The sequence below is a fragment of the Monodelphis domestica genome, chromosome 2, assembly GCF_027887165.1.
Source record: "Monodelphis domestica isolate mMonDom1 chromosome 2, mMonDom1.pri, whole genome shotgun sequence".
Taxonomy (NCBI): Eukaryota; Metazoa; Chordata; class Mammalia; order Didelphimorphia; family Didelphidae; genus Monodelphis; species Monodelphis domestica.
In genome coordinates, this window is record NC_077228.1 from 344364917 (window position 1) to 344387374 (window position 22458).

At 35.0% G+C, this 22458-nt stretch overlaps 1 protein-coding gene across 4 annotated transcripts in view; it reads left to right on the plus strand.

Moving 5' to 3' along the window:
- SPACA1 (sperm acrosome associated 1) overlaps window positions 1-22458 on the plus strand; it is a 65379-nt gene that overhangs the window by 38951 nt on the left and 3970 nt on the right. For 2 of the 4 annotated variants that reach the window (XM_056818578.1, XM_007484308.3), the window contains 3 exons: window positions 2045-2151; window positions 2542-2677; window positions 19686-19806. In XM_056818578.1, coding sequence (XP_056674556.1) covers window positions 2045-2151; window positions 2542-2677; window positions 19686-19806 — 364 coding nt within the window. Of the gene's footprint in view, window positions 1-2044; window positions 2152-2541; window positions 2678-17447; window positions 17569-19685; window positions 19807-22458 lie in introns of those variants that run through there. The other 2 variants (XR_008916613.1, XM_016431182.2) reach the window with 2 other exon arrangements.

Here is a 22458-nt window from a genome sequence, read left to right on the forward strand (position 1 = left end):
TACATATATATATGTATATATTTGTATACACACACATAAACATATATATTATATCACACTCTCAATCTTTCTTTCCATTTTGTTCTTGTTCAGACATGTCTGACTCTTTGTGAACTCATTGACCATAGTATGCCAGGCTATTCTATCCTGCACTATCTCCCAAATCTGTCCAAGATCATGTTTGTTGCCTCCATGACACTACTTATCCATCGCATCCTCTGTCATCTACTTCTTCTTTTGCCCTCAATCTTTCCCAACATCAATCTTTTCCAATGAGTTCTGTCTTCTCATTATATGGTCAAAGTATTTAAGCTTTGACTTCAGTATTTGTCCTTACAAAGAAGAGTCTGAATTGATTTCTTTAAGTATTGACCAATTTGATCTCCTTGCTGTCCAAGAAATTCTTAAAAATCTTCTCCAGCACCACAATTCAAAAGTGTCAAAATGTCAATTCTGTAGCACTCAGCTTTCCCTATAGTCTAACTCTCACAGTCATACCTTACTACTAGAAAAACCATAGCTTTGACTATAGAAACCTTTGTTGGCAAAGTGATGCTTTCTAGTGGTGTTGTCCAGATTTGCCATAGTTTTCCTGCCATCTTTCAATTTCTTGGCTTCTGTTATTATCTGCAGTGATCTTTCAGCACAAGAATATAAAATCTGACACTACTCTCCATATACATACACACACACACACACGTGTGTGTGTGTGTGTGTGTGTGTGTGTGTGTACACATACACACACAGGTGTGGGCAGCTAGGTTGCACAGTGGAGAGAGTAGGGGGCTAGAGTCAGGGAGACGCATCTCCTAAGTTCAAATCTGGCCTTAGACACTTATTATCTGTGCAGCTCTGGGCAAATCACTTAACCCTGCTTGCCCCACTTTCTTCATCTGTCAAATGAGCTGGAAAAGGAAATGGCAAACCACTCTAGTACCTGCCAAGAAAATCTCAAATGGAGTGATGAAGAGTCGAAAAAAACTGAAAATGACTGAACAACAACAAATATATTTGTATGTGTGTATACATTTACATATATGTACACACATATTCATACTCATACACAACCCTTCATTCAGATTCACATAGTCTTATTTCTTTTCTTTTAATATACAAACTTTAAGTTTGCTAAAATTATAATTAAAACAGAAAATCTGAAAAAAATTATCTAGTGGAATAGAAGTTAAATCAGTGATATTTAAGATGTCATTTTTAACTTAGACTAGCTCATAAATTAAGTTAGCTCATTTTTTTGCATTGTTTCCGGAGCTCAGATGTGCTTGTAATATTAAAGATTTTCTGAATAATATAATATTGAATTGTCATCTCCTTATCCTTAAAGTCCAAGGTACACCAATTCTATTGTCAGAATGCAATAACTTCATTTTTTAAAAACTACTCTGTTTCAGAAAGGAGTCTTCTTATAAAATGGCTTTTTAGGTCAGTCTCCCTTATACTGAGGAGGTCTTGATATTTCAGTAGGGAAGACATGAAGCCTTGATGGCTTAACTTTATACTGAAACCTGTTCTGTACCATATTGTTCTTCCTCCCTATTTCAGTGTATAGTAGTGATCTTCAGCCAGTCATTTTGGGATCTAATAATATACATTAAGCCAATTGCTGTCACTATACCTTAGTATCCAAAATTTGCTATAATTTTCAGAGTAGAATCAATAATGACTCTTTCCTCACCAATATTAGACACATTGCAATGGGCATATGACTCTTTCATCTCTAGCCACTGATGATCTCAGAACTTTAGGGAATGAAATGGGAAATAGGAAATGAAAATATGTTCCAATTGAAGGTTGGGTTCCTCTGTTTTACATCTATCTATCTATCTATCTATCTATCTATCTATCTATCTATCTATCTATCTATCTGTCTGTCTATCTGTCTATCTATCAAACTATAACTTTTGCTATAGAAATACAGACATGTATATGTAATTTTTTCAAAATTTCTTGAATATTTTATATAGCAATTTATGATCACAGAAACTTTAGGATATTTTATGTATTAACTAAAATTTTCTTCCCTTAGGGAATAGACCAATTTCAGAAAACATTTCTACTGCGAAACTTTCTTGTATTTATATACCACCAGTGAAACGATTCAAGTATATATGGAAACTGCTCGTTCCAGGCCAGGTGAGTAATAGATCCTATAATTTGGCACTTCATAGTAGAACAGTTCATTTGGTACCAGGTCTAATGACTGCAGAACAACTTTCTCTACAAAAGCTGTTTTTTAAAAAAGAGAATAACAAATGCAATTTTATAATAATCACATGTTTTCTTTGTTGCCGTTTTGAAAAATAGACAAATAAGCCAGAGTCTGTGATAGTTCACTCCCTTAGCTATTATCAAAATACAATAACTTCATTTTTTTAAAAAGTACACTATTTCAAAAAGAAACCTTATTAAATATTATTTGAGTAGAATAACCAAAGAAAATGGTCATTCTCAAGTTGACTAAAATTGTTCTCTCTTCCAAGCATACATAAAAATGTTCCATTTTTCTGACTTTTTTTTTAATAGCAAGCACTCATTCTTCCCAATGACTCAGCTATCTTTGAAGTACACCGGGAAAATCACCCAGTAGCATTCCAGTGTGACACATCAGAAAAAAATGAAGTAATTGCCACTGTAAAGTATACTGTATATACCACAGGTGGTAAGTTTTAAGCAGTCTTTGGTTTATATCTTCTGCCTGAATTTTTCTTAGAGCAGCTGACTCAATAATTCTTATGTTTTAAAATGGATTCCAATGGATGTTACTTCATGAATTGGTAAGTTTCTTATGTGTATCAGGTCTGCTTAGTTGTGGATTCTCTGAAGGATATCTCTGAAGGATATTCCAAGGTGTATTTTAGATCAAAATCCACTCAAGGTCACAGCTCACAAGCTCTCACCAATGTTTCTTTTATAAAATGAACCAGAAAATTTCCCAAAGAAAATGCCACTTAATTCATTTGCATAGCAAAAATAAAAGATGAGGAAAATTCCATCTTTCTTATGTCACAAACATAAGGAGGTGCTACAGCAAAGATTAAAAAACTACAGGTAGAAGAGGCAACATGTATAGAAATACACATGACAAGGATGCCCTTGGGAGAGGGCATATACAAGGTTAGAGGGTACACCTAACCAGGATGACTCTAACCTCTAGGTCTAAGTACTCTTTTGAATCTCTTTTTGCTGCAATTGTTATTGCTTGCTTCTCCACTGAACTACTGATGTCATCTGCTGGTCTGATGATGTCAGTGGGCTGTTGTGAACTGTTGAGATTCTTTGATGTACTGCCATCTCCCCATGTGGTTTCTCAACTGTTCTGGGTCTCTTCTGTTGCCTCCTGCTGGGGTCTGCTTAATTTCAGGGTTATGTAGCCGACTTTTTCCTTCCATGGAAAGAGGACCCTGAACTTTTTGACTGTAATCCTAGCTGTTATCTCATCTGTTTGTAATGTAGACCAGAGGTGGAGTCCACACAGAGATCCTTCAGTGGTATCTGTTCTATTTGAACCAGATCGCCACCCAGAAAAAGAGGAGGCATTAAGGAATGTAGATATCAGGTATTAAGTCTGCTTTTTAAATTGGCTTTATTCTACCTAATTTCTTACTCTTTACATTTTGTTTCTTTTTTGAGTACGTTTAACTGTTCCACTCCTTTTTTTCTGCCTCATTTGCCACATCATGATTTCAGTTTCTTCCAACTTCTGTCACACCTATGTTCCATGCAAATAACTGCTAGAGCTTCATTTAGCAAAACTCAGTTTAAAGATGAGAATGGTGAACACAGTCACCTGTAACCTCTATGTCATCTTCAATTCTTTCCTTACATTTACTCTGCATAACCCGTCACTACCTTCACAACACTCCTCCTATACATACACTTTCAATGTCAAAACAACTAACCTGTTGTAAGTGTTTTTACCTCCTATCTGGAGTATTGTAATAACCTTCTGGCTGGCCTCCTTGCCTTACATCTCTTACTGCTGCAGTCCACCCACCATACCACTCAACTCTGAAAATGATTTTCCTAAAAACCAAGTCAAACCATAATTACTTCCTACTCAGTAAAATCCAGTAGCCCCATATCACCTCTAGGATCAAATATAAAAAATGTAGAAATGTATATAAAAATGTAGAAGTGAAATCAATGAGACTTGGTAAATGAATTAAAAATAGAAGGTGAAGCAGAAGAAAAGTTACATCTGACTATACTCGTAAACTTAAATGACTAGAAGGATGGTGACAACAGAAATTAGGAAGTTTGGAGAAGGGATGAGTTGAGGGGAGATATCAGTTGGTTCTGCACATGTCGAATTTGATAATGCCTACTAGACAACAAGTGAATATATCCAGTAGACTGTTGATGGAAACTAGGTATTGCTGCACATATTTGAAAATCATCTATATAGAAATGAAAATTAGACCTATATAATTTGATAGAGAATAGAGAAAGAAATAAGAGGAAGATATAGGTTAGTGCCTTGGGCTATCCATACTGTTAGTGAATGTGGTACATGGGTGAAGATACACCAAAGGAGATTGAGAAGGAATATTTTCACAAGAAGATAATGAAAAGCAGGTATTGTAATGAAAACTGAGGGAGTAGAGAATTTTTAGGAGAAGGGAGAGCTCAACAGTGGTAATGCTATAGAGAAGTCAAGAAGAGTGGGGACTAATAACAGATCATTCATTTTAACTTCATTTATTAAATGCTTAATATATTGAGAGAATTGTACTTGGCATTGGAAATAAAAAAATAACAAAATGAAATGTTTTTTGGTCTTCAGAAACTTAGATTCTATTGGAGGAACATTACAGGCATGCAAGAAAGTAGAAGATAATTTGGGGAGGAAGACAGCTAATTAATATCTGAGTTGGGAAGGAGGAGTGAGGGAAAACTTTGCAAGGTGTATTTCCTTTGAGAAAAGTATATCACTGTCCCCTCTCCTTATACTTCTATTCAGAGTACAAAATTCCAATAGTCTAAAAGTAATATAACTTTAAATGAACTCTCCATCCTTTCTTCCCAGTGAAGTTTTCCATAAGAAACTTCATGATGCCTTCTTTGTTATGGGGGGAAATGGCTCTTTTCCCTGTAGACTTATCTGGAAGGAAAAAAAAAAGAAGAAAAAACCCCACAGCCACAAGCTATATGATTAAAATGACTAGGAACTGTTCTTGGGCTCTCTTGCTACTAACTTCCTTGTCCTTGTAACCTTTATTTTACTGACTATGTGTGTGTGTGTGTGTATTCCAAATGATTGGTTTTTTTTTTATTTTTTTGCCTTTGTTATTTCCTGATTCTACTTTGAAAATCCCCTTATGATTTTATGCCCTTAAGGCATCAGATACTATGGATGCTGCATCATTATTATCTTTCATATAGAATGTATAGGGTTGGTTTATTTTTTTCATTTTCCTCTTCCTTTGCACTGTGGGAGTTGCTATGGTCCAATTTTTTTTAAACCATGCTGACATTTTCAGGTTTCTTCTAATAACCTTTGGTTTTCATTTCATGAGCTTGTCTTTTTTTTTTATGTCTCCTCCACCTCCCTCCACCCCAATGCTTTAAAGAACTGGTATCTTTTTATGTGGTTTATACATGTTTATAGTTAGAGCAATGAACCAGTAATCAGAAAATCTGGATTTTGTTCCTTGTTCTTTATCTTGCTCTCTCCACAATATTTTAGTGTTTTTTAAATTAAATTTTCATTCTTTTAATAAACAGAAATCTGTCTTTTTTTCCATATCACCCCTCTACTGCAGTGGCAAAAATTTTCTTTTAATAAATACATATCTACTTATTTGATAAAAGGATTTATATTGTATATATATAGTTTAACAAAAACAAATTCCTATATTTACTCCTCTTTAAATTATAGATTTTTAAAAAGGAAGCTCCTGAAAGAGCCATATCAACTCTCCCTTTCCCTTCCTTAAAGAATGCTTGCTAGGGCAGTGAGGGGCTCAATGGATTTAGAGCCAGGCCTAGAGATGGGAGTTCCTGAGTTCAAATTTGGACTCAGACACTTCCTAGCTGTGTGACTCTGGGAAAGTCACTAAACCCAAATTGCTTAGCCCTAACCATGTGTCTGTCTTGGATAATACTTAGTAATGATTCCAAGATGGAAGGTAAGAGTTTGTTTGTTTTTTAAAAATAATGCTTCCTGCTAGGACCTTTTACCCATTAGCATTTTTAAATTTGCTCTTTGACCTAGTGATGTATTTTTTGACTGACTGCTTAAGTGATATAATCTTAGTGAATAATAAAGTTGAACAGTTTTATCTATAGGTTCAATAAATCAATATAACAAGTATAGGAAGACAATAGGGGAGGTGTGGCTAGTCAGAAGTTCATCTGAAAAAGATATTTGGGGGGGTGTTTCTGAGGCCAATAATGAAATTGGCATTCATTGCAAGTTTTTTGTGTGATATAGTAGCCAAGAAAATGTATATAATTGGCTGATATATGAGGTGGAAGGGGAAGGAAACAAGTATTTATTAAGTGCCTACAGTATGTCAGGTACTCTGCTAAGCAATTTTTACAAATATCTAATTTCATCCTTATAATTCTGAGAAGTAGGTGTTATTTTACAGTTGAAGAAATTGAGGCCAAGTGGTCAAGTGACTTGACCAGGATCACACAGCTAATAAGGGTCTAAAACCAGATTTGAACTCATGTTTTCCTGACTGCTGGCTTAGCACTATCTCCATTATGCCACCTTGCTACCTCTAATTTATAAGAAGATAAGTGTCAAGGAATAAGGAAATAATAAATGCCTTTGTACTTTGCCCTAGTCAGATTTTATAAGAAATATTGTATTGGGTACTAATCATAAAGACATTTATAAGTAGGAGAACATGTAGAGGAGGACAACCAAAATAGAGAATCACTTAAGATCATACCAATGAGGATTGATGGAAGGAACCTGGGAATGCTTTGGCTAAAGAAGACTTAGCTAGGAATTCTTATCACATAGTCCATAAATTTAATAAAAAATTTTATAACTTTATTTCATTTTTATTATTTTTGTAACATTATTTTGTATATTTAAAATATCATTCGAGGAGAGGGTCATCTTGAAAAAATGGTTAAGAATTTTTGACATAAACTATAAAGGTGCAAAAAAATCAAGAAAAGTTGCATTTTGAGTAATGGAAAAAACAATAAAAGTCCTTAAGGAGAAATAACAGACTTCCTCTAGGGGTGGCTACTCTCAAGAGCCTATTGTTATGTTTCTGGCATGAGCATTTACACCTCTGAATTAGACAAATGCTACAAATTGGACCAGCTAGGTGGCATGGTGGACAAGGTACTAGAACTGGAAAGATGAAGACACCTCTTCATGAGTTCAAATCTGGCCTCAGACATTATCTGTGTGACCCTAGGCAATTCACTTACCCCTGCTTGCCACAGTTTCCTCATCTGTAAAATAAGCTGGAAAAGAAAACTACAAACTACACCAGTATCTTTGCCAAGAAAACCCTAAATGGGGTCATGAAGAGTCAGACATGACTGAACACCAAACAACTGAACTAATCAGGACATGATTTAATGTTTTGTTAATTGTATAAATTTAAGAACGTGATGGAGAAAATGTTAATGCAGATTTAACTTAAAAGTGTCTTCTCATTTGTCTATTTCCCCATCAGAGATGTGCTTGTTAAATATTTACCAGACTATTACTACCTATCTTGGTAGATGGGGGGAGGGGAGCTTGTTGGACAGAATATTATTTATATTTTCAGACAGTTTCTCTATCAGATATTTTTGCTTAATTTGTTTTTCTTTGTTACAAAGTAGGATCCAGGAGAGAGACAGCTGATGTTTAGGGTTGACTCAGAGAGGGGGGAGGGAGTTTGAAGATTTTCTCCCTTCACTCCTTAGCTATGGCTGCTCTCCCAGATTTTCTCTTGTCCCTCTTGTCCCCCCTCCATTACCAGAGACAAATATTTCTTTTTAAGAAGATGTCTCTCCTCCTTGGAGCTGTTCACTCACAATTGATTCAAAGCTTGGGGAAAAGATAACTACCTTAATGTCAATTAACTCAATCAGAATAATACAAAGGAATAACTGACAAGGAGAAGAATGGGAACAGATAGTGGGGAAAAGAGGTGTCCCTGTCTATCTAAACCCTTCCCCCCTCAAGTTTATGGAGGGAACTCAGACTTTGGCAGCCCAAGACCCCTGAGAAATAGTCAGGTGCACTGACCCTGGGTTTGGCCCCTTGGCCACACTTCAGACCCAGGGCAACAGGAGCTGAGGTAAAGTCTGACAAATTCAAAATGCCTTTCTCAGGTTTCTCCTCAGTGAGTCTTTTCAATTAGAAAATGTTGGGGGGAAGGATTTCAAGTCACAAGTAGGAAAAGGTGGGTAACCCTCAGGAGAAAATCTTATCCATCCCTCCCTCTTCAGCTTCTCCAGACTTAGAGACCAACTGCTCTTCAGAGGGAACTTTCTGCTCCTCAAGATTCCAGCCTCCTGGGGCACCTCCCCTGTTGAGGAAAAAGATTCATACCCTCTTCAGCCTGGCACTTTTTCTTTAGTGCCAGCCTCTGTCACAGGTTCAATGTGGGATTTGTGGATGTTATGAACAAGAAATAGTTAGAACACAGAAAAAAGGAATCAATAAAAATCTATCCATCTATCTATCTTCTATGCATATATGTATCGATCTATCTGTCTGTCTGTCTATCCATCCATCCATCCATCTCTCTCTCTCTCTCTCTCTCTCTCTCTCTCTCTCTCTCTCTCTCTCTCATTACTAAGGTAGGGAGAAGGGAATATGATGAGATGACTGTCTTCAAGTAGAAGAGACTGCTTTGGGAGATAATAGGTTTTACTTCATTCATAGAGACAGGAATCCTAGGCATCACATCTTTTAGATCACCAGTCTTTCTGCCAATCCTGTCTTCAAAGCCATCCTCTGAAGAAGCAACTCTGGGACAGAAGGGACCAGCTAGGCTTAGCAGCTGCCATCAAACCTTCAGGACAGATAAGTTAGCCTAGTTGAAGCAGCAAGATACCTGGAGAAAGAGACAGGAGGCAACATGTGCCAGGCAAGTCAAACTGCTACCAACATCATCATTATCATCTGGATCCTGATCTCCCCTCATATTCTGGCAGAGAAAACCCAAAACATTGAACCCCAGAGCCTCAAGAATAGCAATGCTTTCAGCTCAGTGTCAGTAGCCATCATCCTGGAAAGCAACCACTGAGGATATGCCACCTGGAAACTATTCTTAAAGCAGGTATAGAATATCTTCTAAAGACTTCCAAAAAGAAAATTCTTATTACCAAAGCCTTTGGGATTGTCAAGTGGTTCAACATTAGAAACTGATACTTTGTAAGTGGAAATGACATCAAAGGAGAGGCATTAACATCTACTTAGCCACTGTACCCTAAGGAACCTGGAACTTTTCCATCTAACTTGCAGCCTAAACCTTCCATATTTGTTGTCTTCACTATTAGAATGTGAGTTTCTTAAGAACAGGGATTTTGGGGCCTTTCTACATTCCTCACCATTTAGCAGTCAGGAAGTTGTTTTTAATGTTGTTCCTTTCCAACACTGATATTCTGTGGTTTTTTAACTAGTAACTGAGGGAGTTTGAGACATTAAAAAGAAACAATAATTTCATCTGGTTTTGTCCTATAGCCATCAAAGGCTCATATTTGGTCCTGTGAGAATTCTCATTAACAAATTGACTCTTCCCAATGGTAATCCATGATGGTGTTTCAAAACAATTGTTCTCATATTCCAGTTTGACATGTTATTTATTTGTGCCTTTAGAGAGTCAGTAGGGCCACATGATAAAATGCAGTTAACAGCCATGTAATTTCTGAATGTATTTAAAAGAATTGACCATAGGAGTCAGGAGAACCAGGTTCAAGTCCTGGTTCTCCCTCTGTTTCCTATATTACTTCAACTATTTGGGCAACAATTTTTTTTTCTGTTAGGTGAAAAGGCTGGAGCAGATTACCTTTATAGTGTCTTCCTACTCTTAGAAACCTATGAAGTTATATATGAGTCCATGACTTAATAAAAGACATAGAGTGGATAGGGCAATGCTTTTGTGTTCCCAAGGCAAGATTTGAGTATTGCATCATTTGCCTTTGAAAACTGAATCTTTCTTATTTTACATTCTACCAGTGGCTTTGAATAATCATTGCAACATAAATTTTGACTTATTGCAAAGAAATACCTGTATACTTTTAAGGGTGATTATTTTCTGTGTTTAAAAAAACTGTACATTTTAGTAGGGGAATTTATCTTCTTAGATTTCAGAAATAGGATGTCCTGGGTTCAAATCTTACCTCTGACATTCTTATTGTGTGACCCTGGGCTAATCACTTGATCTCTCAGTGCCAAAGTAACTCTCTAAGATTATGAACTGTCAGTTTGTATTGGTAAAAAAAAAAAGAGTTGCTTCTTTGGGATTCCCTCAATTAATGATCTATACATTTTTTATTATGTACCCCATTTGAAAAAAATGAATGCTCAGCCTCAATATATGTATATTAATCCATTTTAAAATTATTTATGTATATATGTGTATATACACATAGACATATATGTATATATATATATATATGTTATACAAATAAATTCGTTCTGTACAACTTCCCCTCAAAATGGAGGGGTTATAGAGCTATTATTCACTGGCTCCTGAATGAATGACTGCTATTGAAAGGAGGATGTTAAATGTACACCACCATGTGTAGGGGATGTTGGAGGAATAGGTATTATAAGGTAATTGTGGTTTTGTTGAAGACAAGCCCCATGATTGATTATTGAACAAAGGGTTGGAATTGACCCATCTTCCTGCTCTCTCCATTGATTGATCACACATCACTTGGAAATCGTGCCCAGGCTGCTCCCCTACAGCAATTACACATGTACACCCACATTTCTTATATAGATTTAATATGTATTTACTTAAATACATATATTCATTATTTATATGAATGTGATTTCATTGATCTGGGCCATACACACATTCATACATATGTATGTATATTTAGAGTGTTCCCAAAGTCTTCAAGTTTATGCATATATACACAAAAAGACAAATAAAGAAAATATTAAGAAGGATTTTTTGTTACTTCTCCACTGTGTAGTAAATCCTAGATGGGTACAAACATTGCCAATTTATGATTCTGAAAGGATTATCCTTTGTATGTGACTCCTTAATTTTAAATTTGTACTTGACACAAAGACAAAAATAAACAAGCTTAATTCTGAAGATTTAGCCTTTGGAAGACTTAAATGACTTCAACGCTCTCTTTTCATTCATTATACTAAAAATGTAATTTCAGAAAAGGGAGTTCCTTCTTTAAAATGTGTCTATAATTTAGAACATGATGCATTTGGTTGCAGAAGGGGAAGCACAATTGGTCTGTGTTATTTATTTTCTATGATTGCATCTATCTACTCTTTCACCTTTGGCAGATATATGGTATGACTTTAATTCCTTAAAGCCTTCTTTATCACAAAGGAATATTGAGATTATAACTTTCCTATTTCAAATTTTTGGAAATTTGATTTTATTATATTGTAGTTTATTTTTATTCATTTTTACTATTCTTCGTATTAATATTCAAGTAGCATTATGGGGATGCCCAAATATAGCTCTAAGAAGTTGCTTCAAGAAGTATTTTGTAATGGCATTGAGACTATAATAACCCTCTATTGACCGACAGGTAGACCAGGAAATAGAGATGGCCTAATATATTGGAAAGGGAGCAGATTTTGTAATCTAAATTTCAAGTCTCAACTTGGTGCTAAATACCAATGTGACCCTGGATAAATCATTTATTCTCCTTGGGTCTCATTTTCCTTACATGTAAAATGAAAGGGCTATGCGCCCACTAAAGCCTCTTCTATTTCTGAATCTATAATACCATAAACTAAATTGGTTTTTAGGAATGATTGAAATCAGTATATTTACCCACAAGCCATCTGTTGTACTTTTGTAAAATATATGTAAGGATCTGGATGGCCAATGAGTTATATGCATACAATCCAATGAGCTTTTATTGATCTATATTCCAGGCTCTGGGGACACAAGGACGAAAGCAAAAAACATCTTGTGCTCTCTAGCACCATTTTTTTTCCACCAGCTATTCTGTGATGAATCCACTATAATCATGCTTCCCAAGCTCCTTGAAGGATGCACATGTCACCAGAAACCAGTCATCGTGAAGATTGCCTTAGCTTTGGTTCTTACATCTCTTTAGTGCCTTTGCCCCTTTGATAGGAGGATTGGAGGGCAGAACCAAAACCCCCTCCCAAAGAATTCCTTTAAAGAGGGCTCAGAAGCCCAGCCAACTCATCATTTCCCACAAACTTTGTTTTTAAATCCTCTATTGTCATGCCCCTCTGTTACCCTCTCCATACCTTCCCCCTTTCAGTTTTTTTTTAATGTGTCCTCTTTCCCCATTAGATTGTAAGCTCATTGAGGATAGGGATTGTCTTTCTCTTTTTAAAATATCCTTAGGGTTTAGTGCCTGGCACATAGTAGGTACATAATAAATGTGTATTTTTTTGTATTATATTGTACTTTCATTTTACAGGACATGTAAGTAGAGGCTGACCACAATCATATAAACACAAATGAAATTTAGAGGATGGACAGACTGGAAAGTGTCAATAGATCATATATATTTTTTTAATTCAGTATTAGGTACCATATTTTTTCTAATGCATGTGACCACAGGGAAACTACTTAAACTCCTCAAATGCCAGTTTCCTTATCTCTACAATGGGGATAATTGTAATTTTATCATTTATCTCTCAGGATTGTTTGAGGGAAATTGCTTTACAAAGCTCTCTCTTTTTTTAAGCTGTGTTACTCTGGTCAAGTCACTTACCCCCCATTGCCTAACCCTTATCACTCTTCTTCCTTGGAACCAATACACAGTATTGATTCCAAGATGGAAGATAAGGGCTTTTAAAAAAAACTCTCTTTTTTCATTTTATTGATGCATTTTGCTTTAAAATTATAAACATTTATAGATTATCTCCTATCCATGTGAGGTCTTACAAATAAAACTAGTAATACAGTAATTTCATCTGAAAGTGTGTGCAACATTCAACAAACTACATACTTTTTTAATATTTGCTTTTAAGTAAACAGAAATATGGTTTCTCTCTCTCATGCCCACTTCCCCTTTGGGAAAAAGAGAAAAGGAAAAATAAATTCTTTATAAAAAATATGCAGAGTCAAACAAAAAATTCCTTTATTGGCCATAGACATACATAATATTTATGTATGTGTATACATATGTATACAATACATAATATACTCATTATATATCCATATATCCATATTTAAATATATTATGTATATATACTTTTATACCACAACTCATTTATCCATTCCTCAAATGATTGACATCCTCCCAGCTTCCAGCCTTTCCCTACCACAAAAAGAGCTGCCACAAACACCACATTTAGGACTTTTCCTTTTTTCCTGTCTCTTTTGGGTATAGGCCAAGCAGTGACCCTAAATAAATGTGAGTTATTACAGAAAATTTCTTTCAAATAATAACATTCCCTAGTGGCAATGAATGTTACCAATGATTAAACGTTGGTTTTCAGTGAACTAAAAATAAAAAACAAAGCCCACCCGATTTGGTGTTGACTCTCCCTCTAAGCCCACTTGATTATTGTTTGACCCTTACCTTTGCCTCTTATATGTCTTTGTCTCATTCTCTGGTTACCTACAGTGCAATCCTCAGTCCCTGGGGTATCTTCAGTAAGCTAACCTAGATAGATGATGTAGTTCAATGTGATGCATCCTCTGGCAGCCATGAGACTAAACAAATTCATTCTTCTCATGATAAAGTACTTACAACATTTTTAAGAAGCAGTAACACATCCATGCCAAAAGAATCACTTTTTAAGAAAATGATAGACACAAAACCAAAGTGAACATTTTAATGGTGTATTTATCAAAAAGATATTTTGGCTGGAAGTCTACACACAATATAGTAGAACACATTAACTTGATACAGAAGGTGAGTTCAATGCCATTATCAAAATATATCTGTAAACATATTTATATTTTTGATATCTCCTACATACACACATGTATACAGACACCATCAGAGGCAGCATGTCTAGTAGGTAGAGCACTCAATTTGGAGTCTCAGAGACATGAATTAAAATCCTGTTTCAAATACTTATATGTGACCCTGGACAAGTCTCTTAGCTTCTTTAGAGGTTTAGGTTCCTCATTTGTAAAGGAAGTGATCAGTCTCAATGACTTGTAAAGTTCCTCGTAGTTTTAAATACAGACATTACCAAAATTCTTAGAGCAGTTTAACCTATTAAAGTTTAAAACTACACTAAGATTTTTGAGACACCTTTATAGGATTCTATGATCCAGCATGTTTGAAAAAAAAATCTAAGGCTTTCAGTTGGTTGGTAAACTCAGTATTGATGAACAGTATGATGTGGTAGCCAAAAAGCTAATGCTATCTTGAGCTACATTAAAAGAAATGTTGCTTTTGGAGATAAGGTGACAGTCTCTTTGTATTCTACCCTGATTGTATCATTTCTAGAGTACTGTGTTCAGTTATGAGTGACATCATTTTAGTATATTGACAAGTTAGAGTATCTAGAGAAGAACATCTAGGATGGAGGAGAGAGCCTTGAGTGCCTGTAATGTGAGAATAAGTTGAAGGAATTGGATATATTTAGCCTAAATAGGAGAGGAACTATGGTGCGGGGGCATGATTGATGTTTTCAAGAATTTGAAGAGCTGTCATGTGGAAGAAATATTAGATTTATTCTGTTTAGTCTCAGAGGACAAAACCAGGAACAGTGGGTAGATGTTGCAAAGGCTTAATTTTGGGGGAATGGAATTCTTAACAAAGTTATACTCAGAAGAAGGAACTACTTTATGAAATGATGATTCTACTCTCTTTGTAGGTCTTAAAGAGAGGCTGCAAAGTCTCTCTCTCTCTCTCTCTCTCTCTCTCTCTCTCTCTCTCTCTCTCTCTCTCTCTCTCTCTCTCTCTCTCTCTCTCTCTCTCTCCCTCGTGTTAGAATAGGAATTATTTTCCTATGGGCTGTTTTTTTTTAGGTTTATTTTTAATGGAATTTATTTCTAGGTATTTTGCCATCTCCCTTCTCTGTATCACAGAAGGTATCACTTGACAAAAAGATAAATATATGTAAATATGTCTTTTGTCCTTTTAGTTAGCAATTCTTTTTTCTGAGGGGGAAATTCATGAGTTGTTTTTCAAATATTAATTCTGTAACTGTATATAATGTTCTCTTGGCTCTACTAATTTCATTTCATTCTTTGTTATTTCATGTAGGTCTTTCCAAAGTTTTTTTCTTTAAATTAACTTGCTCATTGTTTCTTACAGTGTAGTAGTATTCCATTACAGTCATATACCACAATTTGTTCAGCCACTCCCCAGTTGATGGATATCCCTCAGCTTCTAGTTCTTTTGTCACCACAAAGAGAGCTGATATAAAATTTTTGGAACTTACAGGTTCTTTTCCTTTTCCCCTGATTTCCTTGGGAAACAGATCCAGCAATGGTTTTGTTGGCTTGAAGGGTATATACACGGTTTTAAAATTCTCTATTCCTGAGATATTTTCAATAAGTTAACCTAGATAGACAATGTAGTTCAACTTAGTGCATCCTCTGGCAGCTATGAGACAAGACAATTTCCTTCTCATGACAAAGTACTTTCAACAATTTCAACTTGCTGTCCAAAATGTTCGGATCAGTTCACAGTTCTACCAGCAGTGTATTCATGTCCCCATTTTCCCATATTCCTTCCAACATTTGTTGTTTTACCCTTTTACCCTTTTACCATTTTAGCCAATCTGCTAGGTGTGAGATATTACAGAAGTGGTTTGATTTGCATTTCTCTCATCAGTAGTGATTTAGAGCATGTTTCATATACTTATATATGATTTTGATTATCCAAACATTGATTGTTCATATCTTTTGCCCATTTATCAATTAGGCGATGGTTCTTGTTCTGGTGAAATTTGACAAAGTTCTTTATATATTTTAGGTGAAACTTTTTATTTGAGAAACTGTCTATTCGATTTTCTCCATTTTTTTGCTTTCTTTCTAATCTTGGCTACACGTGTTTTATTTGTACAAAACTTTTAACTTAATGTAATCAAAATTGTCCATTATCCATCTCACAAGACTGTCCATCTCTCTTTACTCATAAATTCCTCTCTTATTCATAAATCTGATAGGTATTATGTTCCGTGTTCTAATAAGCTAATTTGCTTATGACATTTCCTTTTATGTCTGGGTCATGTATTCATTTTGATCTTATCTTGGTGAATGGTGTGAGATATTGGTCTATACCTAATTCTGCCAAACTACTTTCCCGATTGTCCCAGTAATTTTTACTGAATAGTGAGTTCCAATCCCCAACACTTGGATCTATATTTTTGTCAAAATCAAAATTTTTGATATGTCTGTTCAATTCCACTGATTTACATTTCTATTTTTTAACCAGATAATTTTGATAAGCTCTTGGCTATCGATTCTACTTCTTTTTATGTAATTAATTTTTATTGGTAAATATTGACACTAGCATTAGAAATGTCAGTAGAAAAATAAAATTTCAGTTGTTTTCTCTCATACAACAATTTGATCTTATTGAGTGTAGCAATTAGTGAAATAAATTTAATATAAAAAAGTAAGTTGATCTCAATAACAACCATCATAGAGTATGTGAACAGAATGTGAACAGTTAATGACAGCAGTGGTTTACATTCAGCAACATAATTCTTTGGTGTTTCTTTTTTTAATGAGGCTTTATAACATAACAAGGCTACAACGCAACCACAGCACTTTAGAAACAAAGTTGTACTGAAGAATTTTCAAAAGTTTGACAGATGAATAAATTTAAACACATACAAGGAAAATTTATAAGTTCAACTTATCTCACTGGTTCCACATTTCATAAAAGTTTAAGTTTTCATTGCTTAAAAAAAAGAAAGGAGAAAATTAGAAGGCTATGCTGATGATCCTGGAATAAAGATATATTTTGTCCTATGATCTCCTTTATTCTGAAATTAATTCTTTATACATTTAGAACCATTTCCATAAAAACTATTTTCTATTACAAAATACCACAAAAAGACAGGAAATATGGTCTTTTGCAACTGAAGAGGGGGGAAAAAAACCTAAGGAAGATGCACAAAATTTCTTTTCTACTTAAATAACTTCCTATCTGATAGAATAAAAGAAGTTCCATTGTTTGTCTTTACATAAAGATAAAATACCTGAAAATTTAATTTGTTACACACATTTCCCATAAAATTTATATACAGCATTCATGAACTATTTAGAAGAGAGCATTGTTGATGTCACTTCTAACTAAAAAAAAATTGTTGTTCTGTTCTTCTTTTGAGAATGAGTCTAGTTTCTTTTTAATTTCAGACATACTAGATTTAATTCAAATCAACAAGTATTAAGTATCTATTATATGCCAAGTGTTGAGAATACAAAGGCACAAATGCAAATAGGCCTTACCCTCAAGAAGCTTATAGTGTTGAAGATGGTAAGTGGTGGTTCATATTTTTTTCTTTTTTATTCAGTTAAAATGAGTGTGTGACCTCTGTTTGGAACGTCTCATTTAAATAAGCTTTATTCTCTCATGTTATTACCATAAAATATTTAATAAAGGAAAGATTGTGTTCCATGGAATCAAAATATTCAGCAGAACATTATTTATATATGAATCTAAGTCCAGAAAATAAATGCTGTTATGAAAAGTAAAACACAAACAATCAAGTAGAGGATATTGGAATCAAGAAGTAATCTGCTCACTAAATAGTATAGGTCCTGCCTTTTGTGGGATCTTTCAGGGTCTCTCCACTTAAAGAGGTTTATCAAAAACATAACAAGAGGTTGATAGAGGTTTGCAAATATGACCAAAGGGATGAAAAACAAGTCCTATGCTATATGTTTCAGGAAAGATTATTCAACCTTGAATAGAGAGATATGAGGGGCAATTAGTTGAAAATCTTCAAATTAAGTCATTGTTTTATTTTAGCTGCCAAAAATATAGTACCAAGGCAAAGAATTTTCCTCTGATGGCTATATATAATAAAAACAGATATGTGTGATTAGTGGTGAAGGACAATGTTAGCTTATCCTTTATTCTGATTCAAATAATTTTGCTTGCTAAACAAGACAGTATCTTGGGAATATTCAATCCTAGATGCAACAGTCTTATTTCCTTATCTTGAGGCTAGGGAAATAGAATGAGATCCAGAAAAGGCTTAATTATTTTACCCATCAGTATAAGAGTTAGAGGAAACCCCAGGTATCTCAACCTTCAATCCAATGTTCTTTCCATTATGTTATGATACCTTCTTTAAAGTTGTATCTGAAGTGTTTAAAGCCTTTCCCTTCTTGGGAAACATATCATATGTCTGCCCAAAAATGTATTTTTCAGGTAGTTATTTGCCTGTTTAGCTAACACAGTGATGGTGAACCTTTTAGAGAACAAGTGCCCAAACTGCAACCCTCACATCACATGTGAGCCACCCCCTTACACCAGACAGAGTAAGGAGGGAATGCTACCATTGGACTGCTGGGCAGAGGGCTAATTGATGGGAGAAATGTCCTCAGGTGCAAGTGGAGAAGGGACAGGGAGCAGCTCCCTCTGGAACATGTACCATAGGTTCACTGACACAGATCTAATATATCTAAGATCTAAGAGCAGATTATTTTCAAGGTATCATTTTAACGACAGATGAGAAAAATCAGTTATGGTCATGAAATTGCTCTTGTAATTTTCTTCTTTCCTCCCCTTCCTTCCTACTCTAGACCTCCTTTTTACTCATATCAACAGAGATTAGTGCTGCTTTGATATACAGTGTAGTGAGCACACAATTGTGGTTGGTTGGTTTTACAGGTTTTGCTTTAGAGAACCCAAATATATTAAATTCAAGGGTATTATTTTTTAAAGCATTTTCTTCAGCATATACAAATGATACTACCACTTTTAATAAGACATGAAATTTTAAATATTTTCCCCAATAATAAGAGTAGGCTTTTCCCTGGATCATCTATGATCATATGGATTGTAACATTTTTACAAAATGGTTCATGATAATTAAGGCTATAGTCTGTGACCATGGCATAGAATATCTGCTCCGCATAGGTTTTATGGGCCTAAATGAAGATTTGATGGTAAGTTCTTTGAGGGAAGAGGCTTTAATACCCTATTTTGATATTTCTAGCACATAATACAATACCTAATATTTAGAAAGTGATTAATGGGTATTGTTAAATATAATTCACAAAGTAGATCACAGCTCCTAAATAATGATCAGAAAATAGAGGTTTTTCAAGATGAGTTAGGACAAAAATCATCTCAACCTCCTCTAAAAATGGATTTTTGTAGAATTCTAAAAAGTAAAAATAAAAGACAGGACATGTTTCTTTGTATAATTCTATCTTGTTCATGTTCTGATTTCTGATGCCTCTTTTTTCAGTTCAAACATAAAGCAAGTTTACATATAGTTTATTGTCTCCTGATACATCCCTATGTCTTTTAAAATAACATTATCCAAGAATTTATTTTCTACTTAAATTTCAATATGATTTTTTCTTTGTTAATAGTAATTCCAGTAACTGAATATATGTTTGTATATTTTTTCTCTTTAGAATTACAGACAAGAAAAATAAGTCGACCAAACACTGATATAATACTGGTCTTTGTCCTGATCACTGGTGTCATTATTTGTATTGGTGTGATCTTTGCATTAGTCTTCATAGTTATTCACTGGTAGGTGAAGAGCTGGATTTTTGCTTTCTTTAATCATGATTCTTTCAACTAGGTACTTGTTATTGTAGTAAATTCATTTTTTGAAATGAGAATATTTATAATAGCACTATTTGGGTGGCAGCTGGGTAGCTCAGTGGATTGAGAGCCCAGCCCAGAGACCGGAGTTCTGGGTTCAAATTTGACCTAAGACACTTCCTAGCTGTTTGACACTGAGCAAGTTACTTAACCCCCATTGTATAGCCCTTACTGCTCTTCTGCCTTGGAACCAATACATAGTATTGATTCCAAGATGGAAGGTAAGGGTTTTTTTTAAAGTCTTATTTTTTTTTTGTAAGAGAAAGAAAGAGAAAGAGAGCGAGAGCGAAAGAGAGAGAGAGAGAGAGAGAGAGAGAGAGAGAGAGAGTGCGAGAGAGAGAGAGAGAGAGAGAGAGAGAGAGAGAGAGAGAGAGAGAGAGAGAGAGAGAGAAGAGAGAGAGAATGTGTATTTGACAAATTTTTATTAGTGGCTATAATATTCAAAGAGGCATTTGAGGCCCTAGGGTAGATAAAAGGATAAATAAGAAAAGCTTTATGCTTTTGAGGAGCTTATAAATTAGTAGACTCCCCAAAGAGCAGACTAGAAAAGTGGTCTGATTTACTTGAATAAATGTAAAATCTTGCATTTGAGTTAAAATAATCAGCCAAACAAATATATGGTGGCATAGATAGGACTAGACAGCTTGGGAATAAAACTTAGTAATGCAGGTTGATTGTAGAATAATAGCTTATATTTATATCACACGTAAAGTATGCATGAACTGCTAAGTAGCCAGCCAATAGACAGATTACTGGCCCTGGAGTCAAGAGGATCTGAGTTCAAAACTGGCCTCTGACATTTACTTACTACATGACCCTGGACAAGTCACTTAAATATGTTTGCCTCAGTTTCTCATCTCTAAAATGTGCTGGAGAAGGAAATGGTAAACCCCTCCAGTATCTTTGCCAAGAAAACCCCAAATGGGGTGATGAAGAGTTGTACATGACTGAGACAACTGAAAAAAAAAATAAGGTTTGCAAAATGGTTTACATATATTATTTCATCTGAATCCCCAAACAATCCTGTGAGCCAGGTACTATGATCATTCCCATTTTACAGATGAAGAAACTGAGTTTTAGAGAAGTTGACTTTCCTTATCTTACCCCAAAGGTAAGTGTCTAAGACATGTATCAAAATTATATAATCTTCACTTCAAGCCCCCGAATCTATCATATACTATGATATACTACTCCTTAAACATAATAGAAGTGATTGGTCTATGACCTTTCTGACTTTCTGTGTCATCCAAAAAAAGCTAATGCTATCCTTCTAAGACTGCATTAATGGAACTATTGCATCCAAAATCAAGGATGTGAAAGTCCCATTTTAGTTTTTGCTACTCAGAGTCCCATGTCCCATGTGCCACAAACTCTGTGCCTCAGTCTTTGGACTCCAAAGCCACATGAGGGTACACCGTAGATGAAACTGCACAAAGACAATAGTCATACTTGATCACCGAGAGACTACTACTAGACTAGACTCAGAGTATACTTGGCACATGGTTTTCAGTTACAAAGGATACATTTAAGGAGGGACATCAATACACTGCAGTATATCAAAGGATGCTGACCAGAAAGTTTCAAACTCTGCCATTTGAGGAAAACCAAAAGGAACTGAGGACATCTAGATGGGAAAAGAGAAGATTTCTAGGAAAGGGGGTCACAAGTTTTCTTTAGATAGCTGAAGGACTGTCATGGAGAAGAAAGACAATTTTACATTTCTGTGTAGAAGCTTACAATGGCAGAACTATCTTCCAGTGGCTAGAGACTTCAAGGACACTCAATCTAAGGAGAAACTTCTTACAATTTGAGCCATAAGATCATACATTTAGTTGCAGAGCTAGAAGAGATGTAAGAGGCTAACTCTACTTTCTTTTAATGGTTGAGAAAATGGTCCCCAAGAGGTTGTTACTAGCCTGAGGTCATACAGCTAGTAATTATCTAAAGCAAGGTTTGAGCCCAGTTCTACCTCACTCAAAGTTCAGCTTTCCATCCTCTATACAATACTGGCTGTGGAATAGAATGGAAAAATGGATTCCTTATAATTGGAACTAGTCAAATAAAAATTAGATGATTTTCTGTCAAAAATATTATATATTGAGCAAATATTTTTCTCTATTGGATAGTGTTTTAGACTGGAATCATAAAAGCTCCAAATTAGAAAAAACAAACAAACAACATTTTTATTCTACCTAGTGTAGTCACTATCCAGGAATCCCCTCACAACATGCCTGTTAGCCTCAACTTGATAACTTCCTGTGATGAAAAATCCACTATTCACTATATCTCCTAAGGTAGTCCATTTCCAACGCACTAAAGCTTGTCAATGAACCTTCTAAAATATGTGCTCTTCAAATGAACATATCACTCTCAATGTCATCTGAGAAGAGCAAAGTATAGCAGGTCACACTCTTAACTCTCTGATTTTGGACACTGAGCTTTTATTAATACCCAATTAACTTTTTCTATGTCATATCAGACTGCTGACACACATATATCTCAAAGTCCAGTTATATATGTATGCATTTATATTTATGCATAGATATAGATATCTTATAATCCATGGAGATTACTAGG